The sequence below is a fragment of the Thermobia domestica genome, chromosome 11 (assembly GCF_964235325.1).
Source record: "Thermobia domestica chromosome 11, izTheDome1.hap1.1, whole genome shotgun sequence".
Taxonomy (NCBI): domain Eukaryota; kingdom Metazoa; phylum Arthropoda; class Insecta; order Zygentoma; family Lepismatidae; genus Thermobia; species Thermobia domestica.
The window spans coordinates 154692952-154714903 of NC_137464.1; the positions used below are offsets into that span (position 1 = coordinate 154692952).

The 21952-nt window shown below is 36.3% G+C and overlaps 1 protein-coding gene and 1 long non-coding RNA gene across 4 annotated transcripts in view; one reads left to right on the forward strand and one right to left on the reverse strand.

Annotated features, from left to right (window-relative positions):
• LOC145664511 (uncharacterized) overlaps positions 1 to 21952 on the forward strand; it is a 165590-nt gene that overhangs the window by 138805 nt on the left and 4833 nt on the right. The gene's annotated exons all lie outside the window — the stretch shown is intronic.
• The window catches only part of LOC145664508 (sorting nexin-8-like), a 102285-nt gene that overhangs the window by 54806 nt on the left and 25527 nt on the right, over positions 1 to 21952 (reverse strand). For all 3 annotated transcript variants that reach the window (XM_081731233.1, XM_081731234.1, XM_081731235.1), the window contains exons 2-5: positions 18620 to 18747; positions 18116 to 18248; positions 12165 to 12358; positions 1884 to 1998 (exon numbers count right to left, since the gene is read on the reverse strand). In XM_081731233.1, coding sequence (XP_081587359.1) covers positions 1884 to 1998; positions 12165 to 12358; positions 18116 to 18248; positions 18620 to 18747 — 570 coding nt within the window. The remainder of the gene's footprint in view (positions 1 to 1883; positions 1999 to 12164; positions 12359 to 18115; positions 18249 to 18619; positions 18748 to 21952) is intronic.

Genomic DNA, 21952 nt, shown 5'->3' on the forward strand with positions numbered 1-21952 from the left:
GGTTAGCATTCTGAACACCCCACACTAGGAATTTTTCAATAGCACTGAATTAGCATTCACAGTTTTGGATTTTCTTTCGATTCATTAGAATAAGAACTAGGAGTGAAACTTGAGAGTTACATCAGTACGAGCAATGCCTTTAGTTTTAAGTTTTGGAGGCAATGTACTTCCCTACATCGAGAGAGAGAAAATTAACTTGATTATTGTAATTTAGGTTTAAGTCATGCAACTATTCACGGATTAGTTCATGCAGTTATGTAAGCTCATGTACTCTGTCTAATTTAAATTTACTGTAATAAATCAAATATAATTGAAAACTAGTTGTCAAGTTGGTTCAAACATATTACTCTCCCGTCTTAACGCTTATGTCATTCCTAAGAGGATACGACTAATTCTAGTGTAAGCAACATCTTTTCAGGATATTAGAAGGAGGTTACCTATAGTTATATACTATCCTAGAGAGATGTGCAGGAGAGAAAGGGGTCAATTACAACTACATTGTCATCATCGGCCTCACTCAGTCACCAAAAGCGATACGAGTTGGTACGGTGGCTCTTGTCTCTCTCAAATGCTAACGGTGGGGTTTAACACTCCACCTCACGTTAAATAAATAAATAAACAAAAACTGAACTAAATCCATCATAATTTATTACCTATAAAGAGTAAAATCAGTGACTCAATTTATCATCAAATCTTCGAGGTCGTTCAACGTAGAAACCTGAAATTGTGTACAAATGTTCTTTTTTAATTCAAGGTTGCAGATAAGAAGAAGTGTGCGAAATGTGACTGGAAAGGGCGAAAAAGGGGGTTTGAACGTCTTCTCGTCGTTCTTTTAAATTTTGGATGTAGGAACCTGAAATTCTATACAAATATTTCCTATGAACCCTACACTTTGAATAAGAACGTATTTCTAATACGGCACGTGGAAGGGGAAAGGTGAGTGATCGTTCTCTTGCTTTTTATCAGATCTCCAAAATATTTCAACAAACGAAGAGGGAAATTTTGTACAATCATTATCCATGAATCTCAAGCTGTGAATAGAACGACATTTCGCAGAACAGATCCTTCACTGGAGAAAGTATGTCAAGCTTTGCTCGCCTTGCATCACATGATGGCGCAGGAGATTAGAATAATCTCCTTAGATCATAACTATAGGTAAAATATGATTTTATGCAATTAACACATAAGTGGAAAGGAAACATTAAATGTTTCCTTGTTCTTCGTCAAATTTCTGCAACAGATCGGCCTCGAAAGTTGACATTTTGCACGTAGCAGGCTAAGCAGAGAGGAGTTAGGGACCCAATGCTCCGTGGCAAGCAGAGGAGGGTTAAGTGACCAAAAGAGCCCCGTAGCAGGCTAAGGAGCTGTGGTTAGGATTCTTAGACAGAGCCCCGTAACACGATAAGTCAGGAGATAGGATAGGCGTAGTCCTGTAGCAGACTAGAAGCCTGGGGTTAGGTTACTCCTAATGTTGCGTGGCAAACAGTAGGAGGGTCACCAGAAAACTGGTATCGAATTGCCGTCGTCCAGCCAATTTATAGGGTTCCTTGGGTGGCGGTGACGCTGCTACTCCGTTGTCGTCTTCTGCTCCATGGGAGGGGCAAGAAGCCCGTCGCCTGCAGGTGATTGTAGATCCATCTGGTATGGAACCCTCTTTTCAATACGTGGTGGTGTTTGGTGCCTCTTACGTGGTGGTGTTTGTAAACACTGGCGTGTAGAATTGTTTATTCACTACATCACGTGGTACATTACAATATAATCGATTAGTAAACAATTAACGTAAGACTTTAATCAAAATCATAATCTCGTAATTATTTTCTTAAGAAACTGGATATTTGTAATAAAATGAATATTAACATGTGAAATGAACAGGTTAAACTTACCTCCAATCTTTTTCGGAGGAAGCCTTGGTATAAGCCTGTACTGAAATCTTCCTAAAAGTAGCTCGTGTAAAGCAACGAAATCATTGTATCGCCGTCTGACTGTGGAACGAAATCTCTGAAATTAAATAAAAAAAAAAAATAATATTTCTTGGATCAACATGAATTTTTAAGAAATAAATAGTCATCCTTCCATAGTTCGCACAAAATCAGTCCTATTTTTCAGTTTGTTACTGACCCTTTCTTTACAAAAAGATTACATGAAATTAGTAAAAAATACAATAAAAGTAGCTTTACAAATAGCCAGCCATACAATAAAAAGAAATTTGTTCGAAATTATTTACATTTAACGTTTTTCCAGCATTATAAGGTCGATCACGAAATGTGTCGTGTGAATGACACCATCTACACTGTCAGTAGACTGATTTTATTTTAACTTCTTTCTTCTTCCTTACGCACTCGGTTAAGTGCTTTATTAAATAATTCTGTTCTCGCTTTAAGTCTGACAGAATATACACGTAATCTTTCATGAAAATTACGAATGTTATCGTTAACATGCTTTCGCAAGTGGGTTCTATTCCCTCTAAAGTCAACCACAAGCAATAGCAATAAGTTCGTAATTTCAAACGAAACACACACATTGTTCATAAAATTTTCGATTCTTCTACATTTTCGCGAAACATTTTATAAAATCGGGTAAGGAGGGGGGAATTCAAATTGACTTCCGTATTATTAACTGAGTTCAAATCTTAACTGAAAATGACTGAGAAGCCTCTTTTATATTACTTTTTATTAAATTATTATTATTATGAAAGTTATAGTACAACTTTTCTAAATTATAATTGAACTCTTCATTTTTAACTGATTCCAACATTATGCAGTAGATATAACTAAGAATCCTGAAAGAAAACATATGCTATACTGCACCAAAATTGAACATGTTAACTCCATGTAGTGGAAATGATTGGAAAGCCTCATACGAAAATATACGAAAATCGAATAATTTTATTTAGGAATTATCTAGGACAATTTATTTTCTTATCATCATATTACGGAAATTTCGAAGTTTGGGTTACTCTGCCTTTTCTCCTCTGACCAATTTCAAGCGCAACCAATGGGGACGGTCAGAATGCCTTCAGGGGGCAGACTTCTGAAAATGATACAAAGTTAACTATTTTTCTTTTGCCCGTTTTTCGTAAGTGAAAAAAGATAATGAAATGTAACTTGCCACAATAATACATAATGTTATTCTACACCCGAAAATAAGAATGAGAAGCATTTTCAGTGTTGCCATCCATAGAAATTACAGTGTAACCAAAATTTGAATTACCCAAAAATCTAGGTTAAAGCAGCGGCTAGAAAAATGAACTCAATAGTAACTGATGACTTATCTTGTTGTCTTCGTTCCTTGTTAACTACTTTTTAAATAATATTTGTATTTATTTTGTAATGTTTATTACAAAATTATTTATTTTGCACTGTTTATTGCAAAATAAATACAAATACAGAAGGTCGGTCAACATTTATGAAAACGAAGTGGAACGTCCACCAAGGACGCAGGAATCGCACAGACAGTATGCACAGCAGAGCAATCAGAAACCAGTTGTTTGGAGAATTCGGTAGCGGGAAGTGACGTGCTCCTTGTTTGGAGAATTCGGTAGCAGGAAGTGAAGTGCTCCGAGTGTAAAATGCCTCCAAAAGTGACCCTATTCTGGGAGGAGTATCAACGCTCTTTCCGACATCGAATACAGCTAAATTACAATTGTGAAACAGTGTTCGTCCAATGATTTCACCATTTCCAAAAAGGGTATTGCCAATGTTCTTAAACGCAACAGAAATGCACAGCCAGAGGAAGCGGGTGTGCGCAGAGTGGCACGAAAACAAACCCCCGTTCCAAATGTACAATGGATATGGTTCGACAAGTGCAGAAGTTGGTGACCCAGGAGAATCCGCAGCCACAAAGAGACATTGCTAGGAGTGCTAGAAGATCCAAATCAACTGTGCAGAGGATAATCAGCCAGGACTTACACTTGCAAGTGAAGCATAAGCCACGTGTTTACACACAGCCAAACACATCCGGGAACGCAGGGTCCATTGCAAACGGCTCTATGAACGGTATTTAGCGGGTGACAAATGGAAATATGTGGTCATGTTAGACGAGGCCTGGATCTATTTGTCAAACTTCAAGCGGGTTCGAGCCATTTACTATTATTCAAAGGATATCAAGGACCATGCTAATTGGGTCCACACGTGACAGGAAAGTTTTGCCCGTGGCTTCATGGTGGTTGCAGGTTTTTGACATAAAGGGAATCTTCCCCTGCATAGAGTTGCACGAAATGTGGAAATTAACGCAGCATACTATCAACAACACATTCTGGAGCCATTATATCGACATCATATCCCCTAGTTGTATGCTTCTGAGGTGTCCAAAGTCTTCATTCATCAAGACAAACCAGCCAGCCATACGGCTCGAACAACTATGGCATACATGGCCCGCAACGCGCGTGAAACTGGAATCCATGCTATCCCATATTCAGACATCCCTGTCAAGTCTCCCGACGCTGTACCAATGGACTTTTGTGAAATGAAAATGAAATGAAATTTTTGAGTTTTACGTCCCACGGATATGCCGGTTAGGCTAAAGGAGACGGTGATGATGAGAGATGATGAAATGGGGAATGAAGAAAGTGGGTGGAAACGGGAGAACCCCGAGGAAACCCACGCACACGGTGTTTGTCCACCACAAAGTTCACTTGGTGGGAGCAGGGTTTGAACCCGGAACCCCAAGCACCAGAGGTGAACGCTCTACCACTGAGCCAGGACTTTTGTGCATTCGGGTGTTTGAAGCGAGCGATTTCCTTACGTCGCCCACGCACATTGACTGTCTTGTGGAAAGTTTGCAAGGAGGAGTGGTCCAAACTTCTGGGGCTGGGGCAGCGTTGTCACTGTGCTTGGCCAGGTACTCGGTCACAAGGAAGGCAATATGGAGCGGAGCATTGTCATGGTATAGCCTCCAGTTGACGAAGATCATCTTCCTGTCGCACTAGACTCTTTTCTGTAGCCTTTCGAGGACTTTCGCGTAAAACTTACTGTTCACTGTCTGTTCCTGCGGCAGAAACCCTTTGTGGATAACGGCTTTTTAATCGTAAAAGACGATGAGCATGACTTTCACCAGGGATTTGCTCATCATAGTTTTTTCCGGTCGCAGGGAATCTTCATGTCCCATTCTGCACTTTGTCTTTTTCACTCGGGGTCGTACTCAAGACCTATGTTTGGTTACGAGTAGCCACGTTATCTAAAAATGAGAATCACTTTCAAAGCAGTTCTACAGTTGACGCGAGAGTGTCACATGAGCAGCTGTCTGATGTTTCTAGACTTTGGAAACCATCTTGGCACAGATCTTTCTCAAGGCTAAATCTTCTGTAAGAAAGAGGTGCACTGTGATTTTCGGAATATTGCACTTTCCTGGTAACAGTCTGACATTCAGGCGTTATTCGGAAAGATCTAGTCTCTCACTTTTTGCACACTTTTGTCACACTGTGTCATTGACGGAGGTCCAGATGTTCCGCGGAATCAACCTCCTCGCTGCCTCCTGAAACATCTTGTGCCAGCGGAAAACCCTGGGACATTGTTTCATCCCTGTAAGCATCCTTAATCATGGTCATGATCTCTGAACCGAATTTTCCGGGCATAACAAAATTTGATCGCATATTGCTGCTCCATTGAACTTGGCATAGTGAAGTCAAACAAGATTTCAGTTTAGGAGCGATCCGTACACTGTAACGGGACATAGGCAACTGAAATGGGTCACGTTGCTTTTTCTTTTCTTTCTTTCTTTTTTTTTTTATTCCTCTCTCTCTCTCTCTCTCATGCCAGATGGTTCCTTGTCTTCTGGTGAGCAGGACAACCAGGTTCGCAAGAAGATACAGAATTTTCGTACCGGCATTATTAATACGATTATTAATAACCGCAAATTGCAAGATTAAACATAAGAGAAACATTTATTTTTTGTATCCAATAGCCTAACTTCTTTCTTGATAATGTGAAAAACTTTTATACTGACAGGAAGTTTACTACTTTTTATAATAAATTAATAATGAAGCATATTTATAGGGTTTCAGTAGCGCTCAAGTGTTTGTGTATCAGCACTTGTAAGAAATATATGATGCAGGTGCCTCGATCCATTTCTGAATACCAAGAGTTCACTTTATATACATTATTTACCGAAAAACACAGCTCTTTGTCTCCTTCATTGAGGTCTCACCTACTATGTAAATAAGCGTTATTTCTAAACTTTTTTCAACATCAGCATCATTTCAACCTCAAAGATGGATCTACAGCTTCAGCTACTAAATAAATAAAGTTAGTTGAAATTACAAAAAAAGTCCTTTGGAATAGATGACGTAACTAGAAATCTAAGAAGAATTGCTGACATATTTCACGTGTCAAAGAAGCCCAATTATTTTAGTCTTCTAGCCTCAAGTAACCATTCGCGCTTTTTTCGCTGAATGATGAACTGAGGTAGTCTCACCCTGCTCTATGTCGAAGGTATCCCAGTTAAACGCAACTGACGAGGATGTAAACATTTGATGCGGACACTGATTACTCCCTTTCCCTTGCCTGGAAACTCTTTTAATATTTTCCAAAACCTCACCAAGAATGCACCACAAATGATGATCATTCTGCTTTTTTGACCATATGAATAGTTCAGTAGTTCATAACCTTCACTATCAGTCTATTCGGCCAAATAAATACTCTCTAAATTGCACTTAACTCATTACGATAATTTAGCTATTCAGTGCCTCGAATACTGGTATATAAAAACTAGTTAAAAATTGTTAAATGAACTCCGAAACAGAAATTCTTGATCTAAGCACTTCTGAACAATGAAATAGGGAACAGAATATGTCATTTTATAAAACAACAGAAACATACGCCAAAAACTGATTTGTCTTGCAGAAATCAATAAACAGTTGAAAAAGAGAGGTCGAACTGAAAAAAAAGAAAAACCCAGCACAAGTACTGGAGAGCTAGCGCCGTATTCAAGACGAAATTGAATCTCTGAGAGAAACTTACAACGTGCTCCAACATTAGTACAACCATATTCTACAGCGTGCCACACAGTCGCCACACTATTGTAAGGTGCTCTCATGTTAGCAAATAGTTGTTATTTATGTATTAATCACTTTATTTTTATTCTTCACAGATCAAAAATACATGTGGATGAGCCATAGGTCACTATACTCCTCAGGAATGCGCAATAATTGTGTCAATGTTTTTCAGAAACAATGGAATTGGTGATTTTGGCTCAACGTGAATTTCATCGTCCATTTCCTGGGCGTGCGGCACAAATTGGCCAAACACTGTGACATCTAGCCGCTCGCCTCGAGGAAATTGACTCAACGCGGAACATAAGAAGAAATGGTCAGTTCCGTAGCGTCCACACGACCAAGAAAATCGCTGCTATGGCTACAAATGTCCAAGAAAACTCACACAGATCAACCAGACGATGGGCCAAACAACTGGGCACGGGCAGAGGTCGTAACAGCAAATTTTGTTGCAAGACTTTGACCTACAGATATTACCATACAAAGTGCAAACAAGAAACAAGTTATTGCCTGCAGACCGCCAGGGACATATATCCAATTTCACTTTGAAACCTCTTAGTGATACTAGATGGGAGAGTTGTATTGATGCTGTCAAATCGTTTCGCTACCAGTTAGGAGAAATTTACGATGCTCTTTTCGAAGCATCAAAGGACTCAAAGATAGACGTTATGGGCAAAAATTAGGCTTGTTCCCTGGCTAGGAAGCTCCTGAATTTTAAGTTCGTTTGTGTTGTGGTGTTTTGGTATGAAGTTCTTTCTTGTGTTAATGTGGTTAGCCATATTTTCCAACAAGAATCAGTGGACATTCAGCAAGCAGTTGATCTGCTTAAGAAAACCAAGTGTCGCCTTGAGAACATGCGAAGTGATGAAGGTTTCCAGAATATTTTGGTTGATGCCAAAGTAACTGCTGAAGAGCTCGACATTCAACCACAATTTGAGAATGAACCAAAACTGTGATACTGACGGATTTCAGTTATATCAAGAGCTCTTACTTTTACCTTCATTTCTCGGTTCTGAAAGTGGGAGCAAACCGTTGCAAGTACTTACATATATTTGCAAGAACTCCCTTATTGGGTTATTTCCAAATGCAACTATTGCTCTAAGAATCTTACTAACTATTCCTGTAAGTGTAGCTTCAGCAGAAAGAAGTTTCTCCAAGTTGAAACTTATAAAGAACTACCTACGATCAACGATGACGCAAGAGCGTCTTGAGGCCTTTCTATGATGTCTATTGAATGTGATGTTCTGTGTGAGCTTGACACTGATACTTTAATTAAAGACTTCGCAGAGAAAAAGGCACGAAAAGTTTACTTTACTTAGCATTGTAAACAAGACAAAGGACAATTTGCATTAAAACTGTATAAAGATATAAAATTATATTACTGGTTGTATTATTTGTATTACGAAATCTTTGTACAATGCTGTTACAAAATATATTTGTATGTTCTTTTGTTCATATATGTGTTCTCTTTCGCAGTTAACAAGGTTGTTTATGTATATATGTGTAAATAAATGCTGTATCGCATCATCAATCTTAATTTTATATAAATCGTTGTTTCTTGAATCGTTCTGTAAATTTCTAATCAGTGACGTAGAATATTTTGCATGCACATGTGTAAATAATTGTTTCGTATATCGTTAACCGAAACTTACTCTGTGTATTTAACTGACAAAAGTTAAGATCTTACTCAGTTTGATAATTGATTCTGATAGTTATAGTTATAGAGTTCAAGGAGTTATCCTTTAAAAGCAGCTATCTGTAAGGTAGCATAGCAAATTTAAACTCAGTAATACCAATGGGTTGTAGGGGGCACCATATGGATTCTTTGCCCGGGTGATATTTTCCCCTTCCGCCGGCCCTGCTTGCCTCCATACAGGTAAACGGAAAATCGGTTTCCAAAATTGATCTACAGAAGTCACGTCAAGTCTGTTGAATGGTCCTCAAATTTTTCATTGCCGAAAATATTTGGTACTTCAAAAGATTTCAAATAGAAATCTACCCATTTTTTGCCTCTTGACTTTCTTGTTTTAATGAAATTGAAAATTACACACTTTACCTTCACATTCATCATAAAGTTCGTCCTCATTTAGAGGTATGCTAAATTAATTTACTTCGGCTACTAATTTCTTAAATCTTAAATTGCTTTAAAGTTTAATGGTATGCTAACGCTTCTATGGTGAAAAGTCGAAATCAAACAGTTCCTCGAGATACTGCAGACCAGGGTGGATTGATTTAAATCAGTCTGATTTAAATAACTTGATTTTTTTAAATAAAAATCGTTGATTTAAATCGAATTCCGAAATAAATTAATTTAAAGTGAAAATAAGTAAAATACCGTTTTTGTTCTGTTATTTCGATTATGAAAGTTAATAATCATAATACAATGAGACTCAAATACAATGTACAGTATAGTATGAAAACAAGTGTCATGCAGAGGGTGATTAGGGAAAATCCCGTTTTGAACAGGTAACGGAGCAATCCTCCTTTATTCTTTTCGTAACATTGGGTTTGGGTTTTAAAATCGCTAACTATTCCAACGGGGAAATCAAAATCGACATCTAAGACGAAAATAGTTTTTTGTGCGTGTCTGTTTGTTCCCAGATAATAGGGTGTATTTATAGGGGTCCTATCTCCTCTCCATTTTTTTTTTTTTTTTTTTTAATTTTATAACTTTAGGCGAAATTTATGTATTTCATGCCGCAAGTTAGTTCTGAGTTTTTAAAAATAGGCCCCTGCCAAATATCAGTAACTTTTGTGAGAAAAAGTGTCATTTTGATAAACGCTGCTGTACTTTTTCCTTAATGCTTAACCTTTTAAATTATATCACCTATTTTAGATGATAGGGTAGAATCTTCATTATTCGATTAAAAATACCAATAAGGCTTTCTACTTCGTTTCCTTCAAGACTGGAGGCATTTTAGAACATGTTACATATGCTTTCATGCATTTCTGCGTTGAGGCATAGTGTTGTATGATGTCATAAATTTAAAAAGATATTTTTTTGTTATGCGTATTATTATTATTATTTTTGGCAGGTTACATTTTGCATTCAGAAGACTGAAATTTTGCACACTCGTTCAGTGCACCTCTTTATAATTTTCAGATGTTTTCAGATTTCTGCGTGGAAACAGCGGGGTCCAGAGGGGCAAAATTAAAAGATGCACAGTTTTTTTTTTAAAAAAAAGGCTATCTTTAAAAAAAAATAGCTTTTTTCTTGATTTTTCCGCCTCAGATGGAGACATATGAATGGTACCGTTTGAAAGGCTGTTCTATTCTGAAGAAAATGATGTACATACTATGCTCCTAGGATAAATAGGGATGTTTCAGGAAACTGTTACCTGAGATAATGTTTTATACGGAAATCTGGGGTATTTAGGGAATATTATTTTTCGCGGGCTTACTTTTCAACCTACTAGATTGAAATTTTGCACATTTACTCAGTGCACCCTTCAGTATTTTTCAGATTTGTTTCAGATCTCTGCCTTAAAACAGGGGGAGGGGTCCACTGAGGTAAAAAGTTTAAAAAAAAAAAGATATTTCTAACAGAAAATTCCTTTTTCGTGATTTACCCGTCCCAGATACACGATGTAGACATTTGAAGGGTACATCTGAAAATTTGTTTTATTCTGAAGAGAATAATATACAAATCATGATTCTAAAATAAATAGGGATGTCTGAGGAAATTTTTATATTACACCCGGGTCATCTGGGGTATTGTGGGAATGTTCTTAGCTCATTGTTAAATAGTTTCCTCACCCTTACTACTCAAGATAAAAGCTTGAAATTTTGTACACACATTTAGTACACCCCTTAGTATTTCCCAGTTGATTTTGAGATCTGCACGTTAACACAGGGGAGTCCAGAGGGGATCAAAATTTAAAAAAAAAAAAAGTAAAAAAATTCCGATTACTCTGAAAATTTCCCGCTTCAGGGACATGATAGGAAAATGTGAATGTTACCATTTCAAAAGCTGTTTTATTCTAAAGAGAGTGATGTATGCACCATGATCCTAGAATAAATAGGGATGATGCTGTAGCTGCTTGACTGAAAGTCTATAATTTACCTTTAAAAAGAGCCATAATTTAAAAGGCGTAAGAAACATTGTTTGAGATTGATATAGGTTAACGACTGTGGATAATTTAAAATTCAACCCCAATACTTTCACTTAAATGGCATAATTAGCATTTAATACTAATTCCTAATGCTTTTTCTTCAGTTCGCGACTTGTATTATACGAGGAGAAAGATTTGATTTAAATAAAAAAAAATAAATAAACAAAAATTATTTTTTTTAAAAAAATCATGATTTCTTTCTACCCTGATGCAGACTGCTCTCGTATACCCAATCAACGTTTTTCCTCATCGTTATTCGTTCATATGACTGCATCTTCTTAAGAAATTTAATTAGTACTTTTCTTTGTTTATTGTCAAAATAGGTATTTCATATGAACATTCCATGAAAAGTATTCTGCGTGAGAAGGCAGAACAAAAAATAGAAAAGTAAAGATTTAGGATACTACCTAGAACAAAACTGCAACTCGAGACGATTAGGAATCCTAAGAGGAACATCAATTTCGTACTTCCAAATACTAATTAGGAGCAGGAATTTACTTGGAAAACCACAATACAGAAAAGATAGGTCCTCATTGCACCATGGACCCGGAAAACAATCACACACGAACAGCGTATATAAACCTTGCTATGAACCCTACAAATTTACGCATTATATAGCAAGAATTTTATTATATGTTGACTGGAATCAGACACAAGATTAATAATGTGAATTTTCTATAATGAATTAAATTGACTTCAAGCTTTATTTTCATATGCATACAGATGTTGCAATTAAAACTTACACAAAAGATGTAATTGTTACACGCCGTTCTTACAATAGAAACACAAAAGCAGTATTTTGCGCAATTCCATTAAGCTTCATCTATGGATAAAATATGACTGACTTCTTTTTAGCTAAAGGTTAATGGCCTTATAACGAAATATGACCTGTTTCAAGAAATGTTTGTGTAGGATCTTTACATCATTTGTATTATCAATGTTAAGAAAATACTTTACAAGACAAATTTCATCGATGAAACTATTTCAACAATGAAGCTGATAATAAAATACATTAATACTTTGAAACAGTAAGAATGAAAAATAAATAAATAAATTATCTTTACCTGACTTTGTACTTCATATTCCACGTGCTTCAAAAAAAGGCCTTTTTTCTCAGGAACTATGTCTACTTCTATTACATCAATATTGCATATATCTGAATACGAAAGACCTAGTTTGGTAGGTGTCAAGTTGCGTTTCATTTGTTGAGCCAGCAACTTAATATCGGTTAAGTTACCAAGTTCGGGTTGAGGTAGCTCTGCAATAACAAAAACATCACTTTTTAAACAAAACTAGAGCATTTAATCGTTTTACCTACAGACTATAGAGTGCTTTAATAATAAATAGAATAGTGGTAACTTCTTTTTTTCAACAATGAGAAACGTAATATTTCGAAAGTATGGTAGTACGATCACTAACAATCTTTCGATTGTCAATACATTATTCTTACTTCTAAATATTATCCCACCTTCCACTGAAGTACTACTTATAAAATATTATTGTCTTTTGACTTTAAGGTTCCTGAAGATGTCCCTATCACACATCTTGAACTTCCAATACCCAACATGTAACCATAACCTGGAGTGAGCGCAGTCGTGTGGAATTAATGATGAAAAAACTATTGTATGGTAAAAAATGATTGCGCACAAGCAATCTCCTACCGAGTGTGTGGTACACGCAGTAACTAGATTTCTTCACGCTACGAAGTTGTCGGCATCAGAGACAACCTGCAGTTGTGTGAAGTGTATAGTCAGAAGTTGCTGAAGACAGTTCACATAACGTCGCACCAATGTGCACAACGAACACTGTACAGGTCGACTGTCCACGGTTACCCCTAAATTGCTGGAAAATGTGCAGCAAGCAATTCTGTAAAACCGGCAGTTCAAAATGTCCGTTTCCACAGATCTTCCGTTTCCTGCAGCATGAAATTGTTTCCCAGCAACTGCAGTTTCAGAAGTTGAGTTCACGATAGGTTCAGAAATAACAGCGGAGCACAAGAAAAAGCACCTAGCGCCTGATTTGACCTTCCTGCTGTATTACCAAGATCACATCGTCACCAGAGACGAAACATGTGTATGCTACGTGACACCATAAACCAAACAAAAGTCCATGCACTGGCGAATAGCAGTTCACCCGTCAAGACCAAATTCAAAAAAAATAAAGTTTGCGTGGAAAGTGTTGTGCAAGGTCTCCTGTGACCGACAGGGTGTCCCACTCATCTAGTTCTTACCCCGGCGACACAATACTTTGACACACGCATACAAAAGGTAGTGCTGCGTTACGACAAATGCTCCAACAAGGATGGTGCATATGTTGAAAGTCTCAACAAGTATGAAGGTAATGTATCATTAACTCTACAAATAAAATCATTTTTTTTCTGATATTTGTCTTTTATTTCGTAGTCCATCGGAATTTACTTTCTGAATATATATATATATATATATATATATATATATATATATATAGAGAGAGAGAGAGAGAGAGACGCGGCCCGTCATAAGGGGCCCAATGGGCCCGGCCCTCTCATCGTTTTTGTATTAACATGAGAAATGTATCTATCTTAAGTTATTCTGTTAGTATTGTTGCTATAATTTCCCTCTTAACCAAAAACAGTAGTTCTGACTCCTTCAAATCAGTTTTTCCATGTACTACTTACGCTTATGGGCACGCTATTCACTCGTTCAGTACAAAATAAAGGCAGAAAGGGCCTGAGCTGTTTCAGTCTGGACTTAGTATCATCTCGCATTGACTCACGTGGCGAACAACGTGAAAACCCAGCTTGAATGTAGGTGCCATGGGCCAAGAATCGTAGGCCCTCATCACACGATTGCACCCGATCCCTTCCGAACGAAAAGGTTTGAAGCTTGCTTGTTGCCAAAATTATCTTCGTCTGTAGAGGTTGTTGATTCCGCACTTTCAGTTGTTTTGTCCCTTGACCTTGCTCTCTTGTGTTACTTCTGCTGAAGAGATAAAAAATCAACCGTGTGTCCACCCCTCAGTTTAGACGTGCATCATCTTAGTGTTTTTGTGCAACCCCCTTCCCCCCTGTGTTTTCGTGTGGTTGTGCGAAAATGATTAAAGTATACCCGTGTTAGAAAGTATTACGTACGTTTCCAATAGGTGAACCTTCAGCATTTTTCTACTTTTAAACTTTCCTTCCCAGAAAATGACTTAACAGTTGTATCCTGTTCCTATCCGATGCTGAACAAAGAAAAGCTCAAATCCGAACTACCGGCCGCATAGAGCAATGATATTCTTTGCGCAATTAGTAAGAAAAGTGATTTATTACTATTTCTGCGTGACAATGACTTAACAGATACATTTTCTGAGGTGTTAAAACTGATGGACATAGTGTTGTTGCCCTATGATTATACTTAACGTGTTAGTATGATAAGTTTTTCTGACTGCAATTTCGAGTGTTTTACGCAATTTACTGAATAATAATAATAATAATAATAATAATAATAATAATAATAATAATAATAATAATAATAATAATAATGTACTACTACTACTACTAGTAACCATATAGTATTTGGCTTGAGACTTGGGCCACCGTACCTTTTATTCCACGAGCCGCCACTATATATATATATATATATATATATATATATATATATATATATATATACAGAGTGTTGATTAATTCGTGTGTCAATTTTATTTGTTCACTGTGCAAAAGTGGTATGAGGTTAAGCCGTGGAATTTGGTGTAACTTTAGGTGAAGGACATAAGTTTTGTTTCGCCATAGAAGCATGTCACTTGTACTGAAGGTTGAAGAGATGTAGGGTCAAAGATCAAATTTCGATTTTTTTTCCTTATGGGATTCCAATGTTAAATTCTGAAAGAGCCTGATAAAACATAAATCGAAGTGATAACAAAGAAAAAGCTCTATTGTATGATTCTATGTCGCAAGCCGACCAAATATGCGTCAATCAAGTGTCAAGGTCAGAGGTCACGGTCAGATCAAGGTCACAGGTCATCTTGAGAACCCACTTGAATACACCGAAAACAACGCAATGTTCGTACCTCATCATGTCAAAATGGGTTCTCAAGGTGACCTGTGACCTTGATCTGATAGTTACCTCTGACCATGACACTTAATTGACGCATATTTGATTGGCTTGCGACATACAATCATACCATACAGCTTTTTCTTTGTTATAACTTCGATTTACGTTATTTCAGGCTCTTTCAGCATTTAACATTGGAATCCCATAAGGAAAAAATCGAAATTTGATATTTGACCCTATATCTCTTCAATCTTCAGTACAAGTGACATGCTTCTATGGCGAAACAAAACTTATGTCCTTCGTCTAAAATTGCACCAAATTCCACGGCTTTACCTCATACCACTTTTGCACAGTGAACAAATGAAATTGACACACGAATTAATCAACACTCTGTATATATATATATATATATATATATATATATATATATCGTTTGGGAGGTGATTCCTGACACCAAGAAAAGACAAAAAGTATAGATCAGCATGGGTGCTCAAATGTTTCCTTTCAGAATTATAGGCTGCCAGAAACATTAAAAAATGAACTTTAAAGGTCCATAGCTCCAAAACTATGGGACTTACCGTAGTCGGGTCAAGACTTCACTTAGGAATTAATATGTACGCTATTCAAAAATACATGTTTCAGAATCCTAAGGTATTTTGCATCAATTTTTATAGAGGTAGCTGGTGAGTACTTCGAATGATATGCCCGTAACTAAAACTATTTCGGCAATCTGTAACTCCGAAAGAAAGCATTTGTGCATCCAGGTTTGTCTATACTTTTTGTCCTATCTTGGTCTCAGAACCACTTCCCAAACATTGTTGTGTTGTTGTTTTGAAACATTATATATATATATATATATATATATATATATATATATATATATACCTGGGGTGTTAATGAAGTATACGGATAATTGAGAGGTGATTTCTCACATAAAAGTAAGAGAAAAAGATCATAATTCCAAGTTCATGGACCTGTGGAAAAAAGTGCATAGTTTCATAGCTAGGGTGTCCGAAATCGTAAACAAGCTAAGTTTTAAGATGTGCTCTTTCGAATTCAAGAAACTATGGACTGGCCATCAATATCAGCGTAAAAGAAGTCATATACACGCAGTCCAAAAATGCATATTTCATCAATGTGCAATGGGTGTGAACGAGATTCCCTACAAGGTGTGACTCTTGACAACGGGGAACACGGAATGCTTCGGCAGGAAGACAGAAATGTTAGGGACCGCCAGATTTACGGTTCCTTGTGTTCGGAATAACATGTGCTGCGATGTACTTTGTCACTGTGTATTTCGCGGGTTTTAAACGTATAAGAGTGAACCAAAACATCAAAGATCAGCTCGTATCATGAGCACTTCAAACAATAGGTCCCCACAGTACATGCATTTCGTTAGCAGAATTATCCTACTCTGAACCATTTCTGAGAAAATGGCCCGAAGTCAGACTCTGTAGACACCCTGTATACACCTATTATATTTAAACATGAAATGTTAACTCCTTCTACACCGCAAGACGAAGTTTGATGCTTTTTGGTACATAAGTAAACCCTGGCCTAACTTAGGATTTTGTTATGTTAGTTTTCCCGAAGGGCTTATCCTAAGGGGCAAGAATATAGAGGGTATCAAAATTTATGCCAAAAATAGAGTATCTCAGGAGCTCGTCAAGCTAGAAAGATGAAACTCGGAATATAAAGTCATTAAAAAAAGAGGAGACGCGGGGAATTTTCTATATAAATTTAAAAATGAATGTGACTATCTTTGCCTGCGAACTTCTCCTAGACTGTTGCACCGAATATCATTATTTTTGGTACTTTAGTGAGCCATGGTCTAACTAAAGCTTTTATCACATTTTCGGTATGAGAATGGGAAAGGGGATGATATAAAAATAATCGACAACGAACCGATATTAGTGTTTAATACATACTTCTCGTAGTCGCTACCATGAACAGTGACCCTCCCGGTGTCAATTATATCCAAATTCATCTTCTATCGGTATGGAGATGAGAAAAGGAGTGACATGAAAAATAATTTAAAAAATGACCAATATTACGAGTTTTCGGGGTTGCTGAGATGAATGTTTTCGGGGTCGGTATCATACCCGACATAGTGTGGGAAAGAGTTCAAATACCTTTCATACTATTATTCTCCCCGTACGAATACTTACTTTTTACGAGAGCAAAACAGGCTTATGAAAAAAAAAATCACCCCTTTAGGATTTCCATTTGAATTAAAGTTTATTTATAAAAATCCATAAGATACTCTAATTTTGGCATGAATGTTGAAATATTCTATTCCCCCTAGAATATACTGTTTAATCAAAATGACATGATAAATACCCAGCTTGAATTGGGAGCTATATTTCAAAAACAATTCCAAATGAGTCAGCCGTTTTCCTGATCAGGTATAAACTATAGATTTGACACTAATCTCGATCATTTTGGTCAGTTTGTTTTTAACCCCTTTTCATCTCCCGTGTCGATGGGACCTGAATCTGAATTTAAACGACTTTGGGAGTGTTACAATTCATCTCAGTGCCCCGAAAACTATAAAATTGACACTAATATCAGTCGGTTTTTTTTTTTTTGTTGTTATGTCACCTCCTTCCCACCCACATCTGGAGGTGCTAGGTGTGTCTTACCCCTAAAATATTTCTTTCCTAGGTTGTAAGTCATATGTGTATCAAGTTTGGTGGAAATTGCTCCAAGCGTTCAGATATGCTGGAATATACATACATTTATACTCTATATCTATACATAATATATACATACATTCTATTTTCTTGTAGCTAATTTGTTAAGTCTATTTCTGCTTCGGAACCATAAAATTCTATATCTATTTTCACTGTAATTAAAGACAGCATACTGGAAAACGTGAAAATTAATATTTCAGCTTCCAGTCAAACGATATTAAGGAAATGTGGGAAACTGTTTTCTCGTCTCATAAGCAAGAAATACTTAGATTTTGTAATATATATACCATTCCGTTTTTAAACACACACCTTCACCTGAGAAATTTTCCAGAAGTTTCGTGCTAACTTGCTTTCCTTGCTGAGCCCAAGCAACAAGAGCTAAAGCTTTATATACATTTGCTCGCGTTAAAGTGCCTTGTCTTGCGTCAACAGCGTCCCATATCTGAAAAGAAATATATTATACAGTATTTAATTCTACTTTGTATTTCTTACTCATAATAAGTATGTTTGCTCTACAACAAAACCAATGTTATCCTACCAATGTTTGGTAATTCTTTTAATTAAACAACTTTCCACGATTAAATTCTACTTCAAAAGCAAAAATTATGTCATTGTCGAACATTTCAAAAAAATGAGTTAATAAAAATACTTTCAAGCATTTGAGCTTTCAAGCAATGAATTGACATTCTACCACTGCTCGCTTAGTAACTAAAAATCCGGTTTAGTATGTTTGATATTACGACGAGATCACGTTCTTAAAGTAATGTTCTACTAACTACTAAACCAGTAGTAGAAAAATAAAATAGAACTTACCAAACTGAGAGTCTGAGAAGGAAGTCCGGATTTGAGCAGGAGTTTTGTAAAAACTTCTTTGCTGACGCTATCATGAGAATTAGGACATAACAAATCATATACTTCACGGTAAAATGCTGGAACCGAACCTAGACAAAGACAAATGCTATATTAAATTTTAAAATATTATCAATTTCAAATAAGTATAGAACTATAAAATAGCTACCAGTAACTATAATTCAAAGTCAAAACATATCGGCCTATGTATCAAAAATTGGATTTGAATTATTGTGTCATTTGGTGCAAAACTAGCGCCTAGGACAGAAGAAAATTCTTCGAACATGGATTAGTTTACTGTTTATGATGTGAGACAGATGAAAAGCCATACAGTCAAAATGAAATATTTACTTATACGAACGTTCTGCCTTTAAAACAGTAGCAACTATTTTGCCCCCTCCTGAAAACTAATCTTACAATATGGCGTAACTCGCTTGTCCCGAAAAGAAAAATCCAAAAGCGGTGGTTTACTTTAACGGTGAAATTTTCCCCGACAATTTGCTTAAAAATGACTCGAGCTACTTGTACCAGATTTCATAAATAATTTACAATATGGCATAAATCGTTTATTCCCAAAATTACAGGTAGAATAGTTTATTTTTGGGGGTAAGTTTTTCCCGATGACCTTCGCAAAAACAACTCAGGAGATGTTTGTGGTTCATATTTCAAAAATAAATGTTACATAAATAACCTAACGATATGGTATAATTCCATCATCCTGAAAATCTAAAAGTGGTATATCACTTTGGGAGTAAGTTTTACCCTGCAATTTTCTCAAGAACGACTCAGGCGATTTTGTTCATATTTCATAAATAAATGTTTCATGAAAACAGTAACAACATAGCACAACTCGTCTGTTCTGAAAAAATCCACAAGTGATAGTTTATTCTTGGGGATGACTTTTTCGGCGACTGTCTCAGAAATTATTCAGACGCTTTTGCTCATAGTTCACATACAATTATTTCCTTAATAATTCTAATATATGGCATAAGTTATTTCTAACGGAAATATGATCAATGGGTACTTTACTTTTGGGCCTAAAATTTCTTCGAACAAAGTTTTCCAAAACCCAATATTTTATTCGCATTTTACAAATAAATGTTTCAGTAACAGCTGCAGCCTAACACGAGTCAGTTTAAGAAATTCAAGCGAGAAAATTTAGTGCATTTGTTCCGTACCCTTTCTTAAATATATATTTTAAATGTTACACCTAATTACAATTTTCCTAACAAAATTGAAACTTCTTTTTAAATGTGCCTTGTTGTGGTCAAACGGTTCAAGTGCATTGGTCCTGGATTTGATTCCAGATGAGAGCTAGTGTATTTTCATCCAATGTTAAAATGTAGGTGACACGTCGGTGCAAAGAAAAAGTGTTTAAAGATGCCTAACCAAGCTAATCAATAATACAAAGAAATAATACAATGTTACAAAATTATCGAAGAAACGTTGTTAATATTAGGTACGTGCGACTGAAATGTCCATACGAATGATTGTCAATTCCAAAGGTAAAAAAGTGAAAAATACAATACCAGGTTAATTAGTGGTCTCTAGGTAAAGCTATTTTACTAAGAAGTGCTTGACATATCAAAAATGTTGTAATCGCAGGGGTACACGTTAGGAGAATACAGTGGGTGAGAGAGAGGCTCCCTACCCTTCGATTTAGAAATAAGGTTCGCGAGAATTTTATAAAATAATAATATTGCAAATCATGGATAGTCTGCACCTTTGTTTGAGGGCGAGTATTGAAGTTTGTATATAGGTTTGCATTGAAATGAACATTAGAACACAATATCTGTTGAACATTGCTGGGAGCTTGAGGACAGGTTTGCAGTGCATTTCACGCGTTTCGATAACAATCCTAGCGAACTCCTAAGCCTTCTCCACTGTAGACTGTAAGTTAAATTCGTGCTTAATGAAAACTCTATTTATTTAAATTTAAAACTGTTGACAGTTATCTCCTGTGCACCACGGGCAACAATCTCCCAGTAATTCTTGGTTTTTGCCTTTGTTTTAGCCACATAGGGTGAACTGATCAGTAAATGAGCAGGTACCAGTGAATGACCGAAATCATGAAAATCACAGAAAAATAAGGTTTAATGAATATATCCAATCACAACCAACATTGCATCCTGCTACGTGAACATCTAGAAGCAAGGCATGCTCTTATTGGCTTCACAAGTTACATGTGTATGAGTGAAAGATGGCGGATAAAAAGTGATGTTTACACCAGCTCCTGTTATAACTACGTTGCTACTAAGGCATGTAAAGTAATTGTCATAATACAAAGTACTAATAAGTAATTCCTTTTATTACTGCAATGATTAGTAATACTGTTTCTGGCAAACTTAAGCCTTAAAGATTATATTTTTGTGGTTCAAACGATCAATCACTGATCGAGCATGAACAAAAAACGTGGTCAACTTACTGGTTAAGTATTATAAGTGTTAACCAGTGAATGACCATATCGGTCATTTACTGGGTTAAAGTTGGTTTGCGCGTCAAAACAATAAATGTGATAGTTTTTAGTACAATTTAAATGCTACACTATTGTATATTCTTAAAATGATCAACAGATACGTTTAGCCAGTAGATGACCAGCATGGTCATTTACTGGTTCAAACTGCGTATGAGTCGTGATATTATAAATATAAAAGGGAATGAGTGCAAGAGGCTAAAGGAGAATGATCGAGGAAAGTAGAGTCAATGATAGTGTTCGCTTCCTAAGAAGAATTTCCATGCATCGAATCTCGGAGCGGTAGCTTTCCCTGAGTAATTTTCAGTCCTTCCAAAACGCTTAGATAATACATTAAGACCAGCACCATTTCTTTCAGAATACCTTTTCAATTAAATAGCCTTGTTACTGTCACTATCGAAAGCAGTGATTTTCAACCTATGTGCCCCGAAGTATCCGCACGTGTACTCTGAGGACCGTGGGAGATTTCATGAAACCATTTTAATTATTGGAATCTGAGTCACTATTCCCAGAACTGATGGAATTAGAACATTTTTATTTGGCATGTTTTGATAGATTCTGAAATACTGAGAATAAAGAAACTGAAAATGCAACTTTATTAATGAAAGGGTTTTGTACAACACAACATGGAAAAAATATAATCATATTGAACAGCCACAAGAAGCTGGTGATGCAGATGAGAACAAGGATGTTAGTATAGGTGTTCATAAGCAGAACCTGAGTCAAGACATTCTAGTAATAGAAGATTTTTTTTTTTTTTAACCAACGGCTAGAAATGATTCTTTGTTAGATGGAAGAGTTGCTGATGTCCCATGTAAGATTTC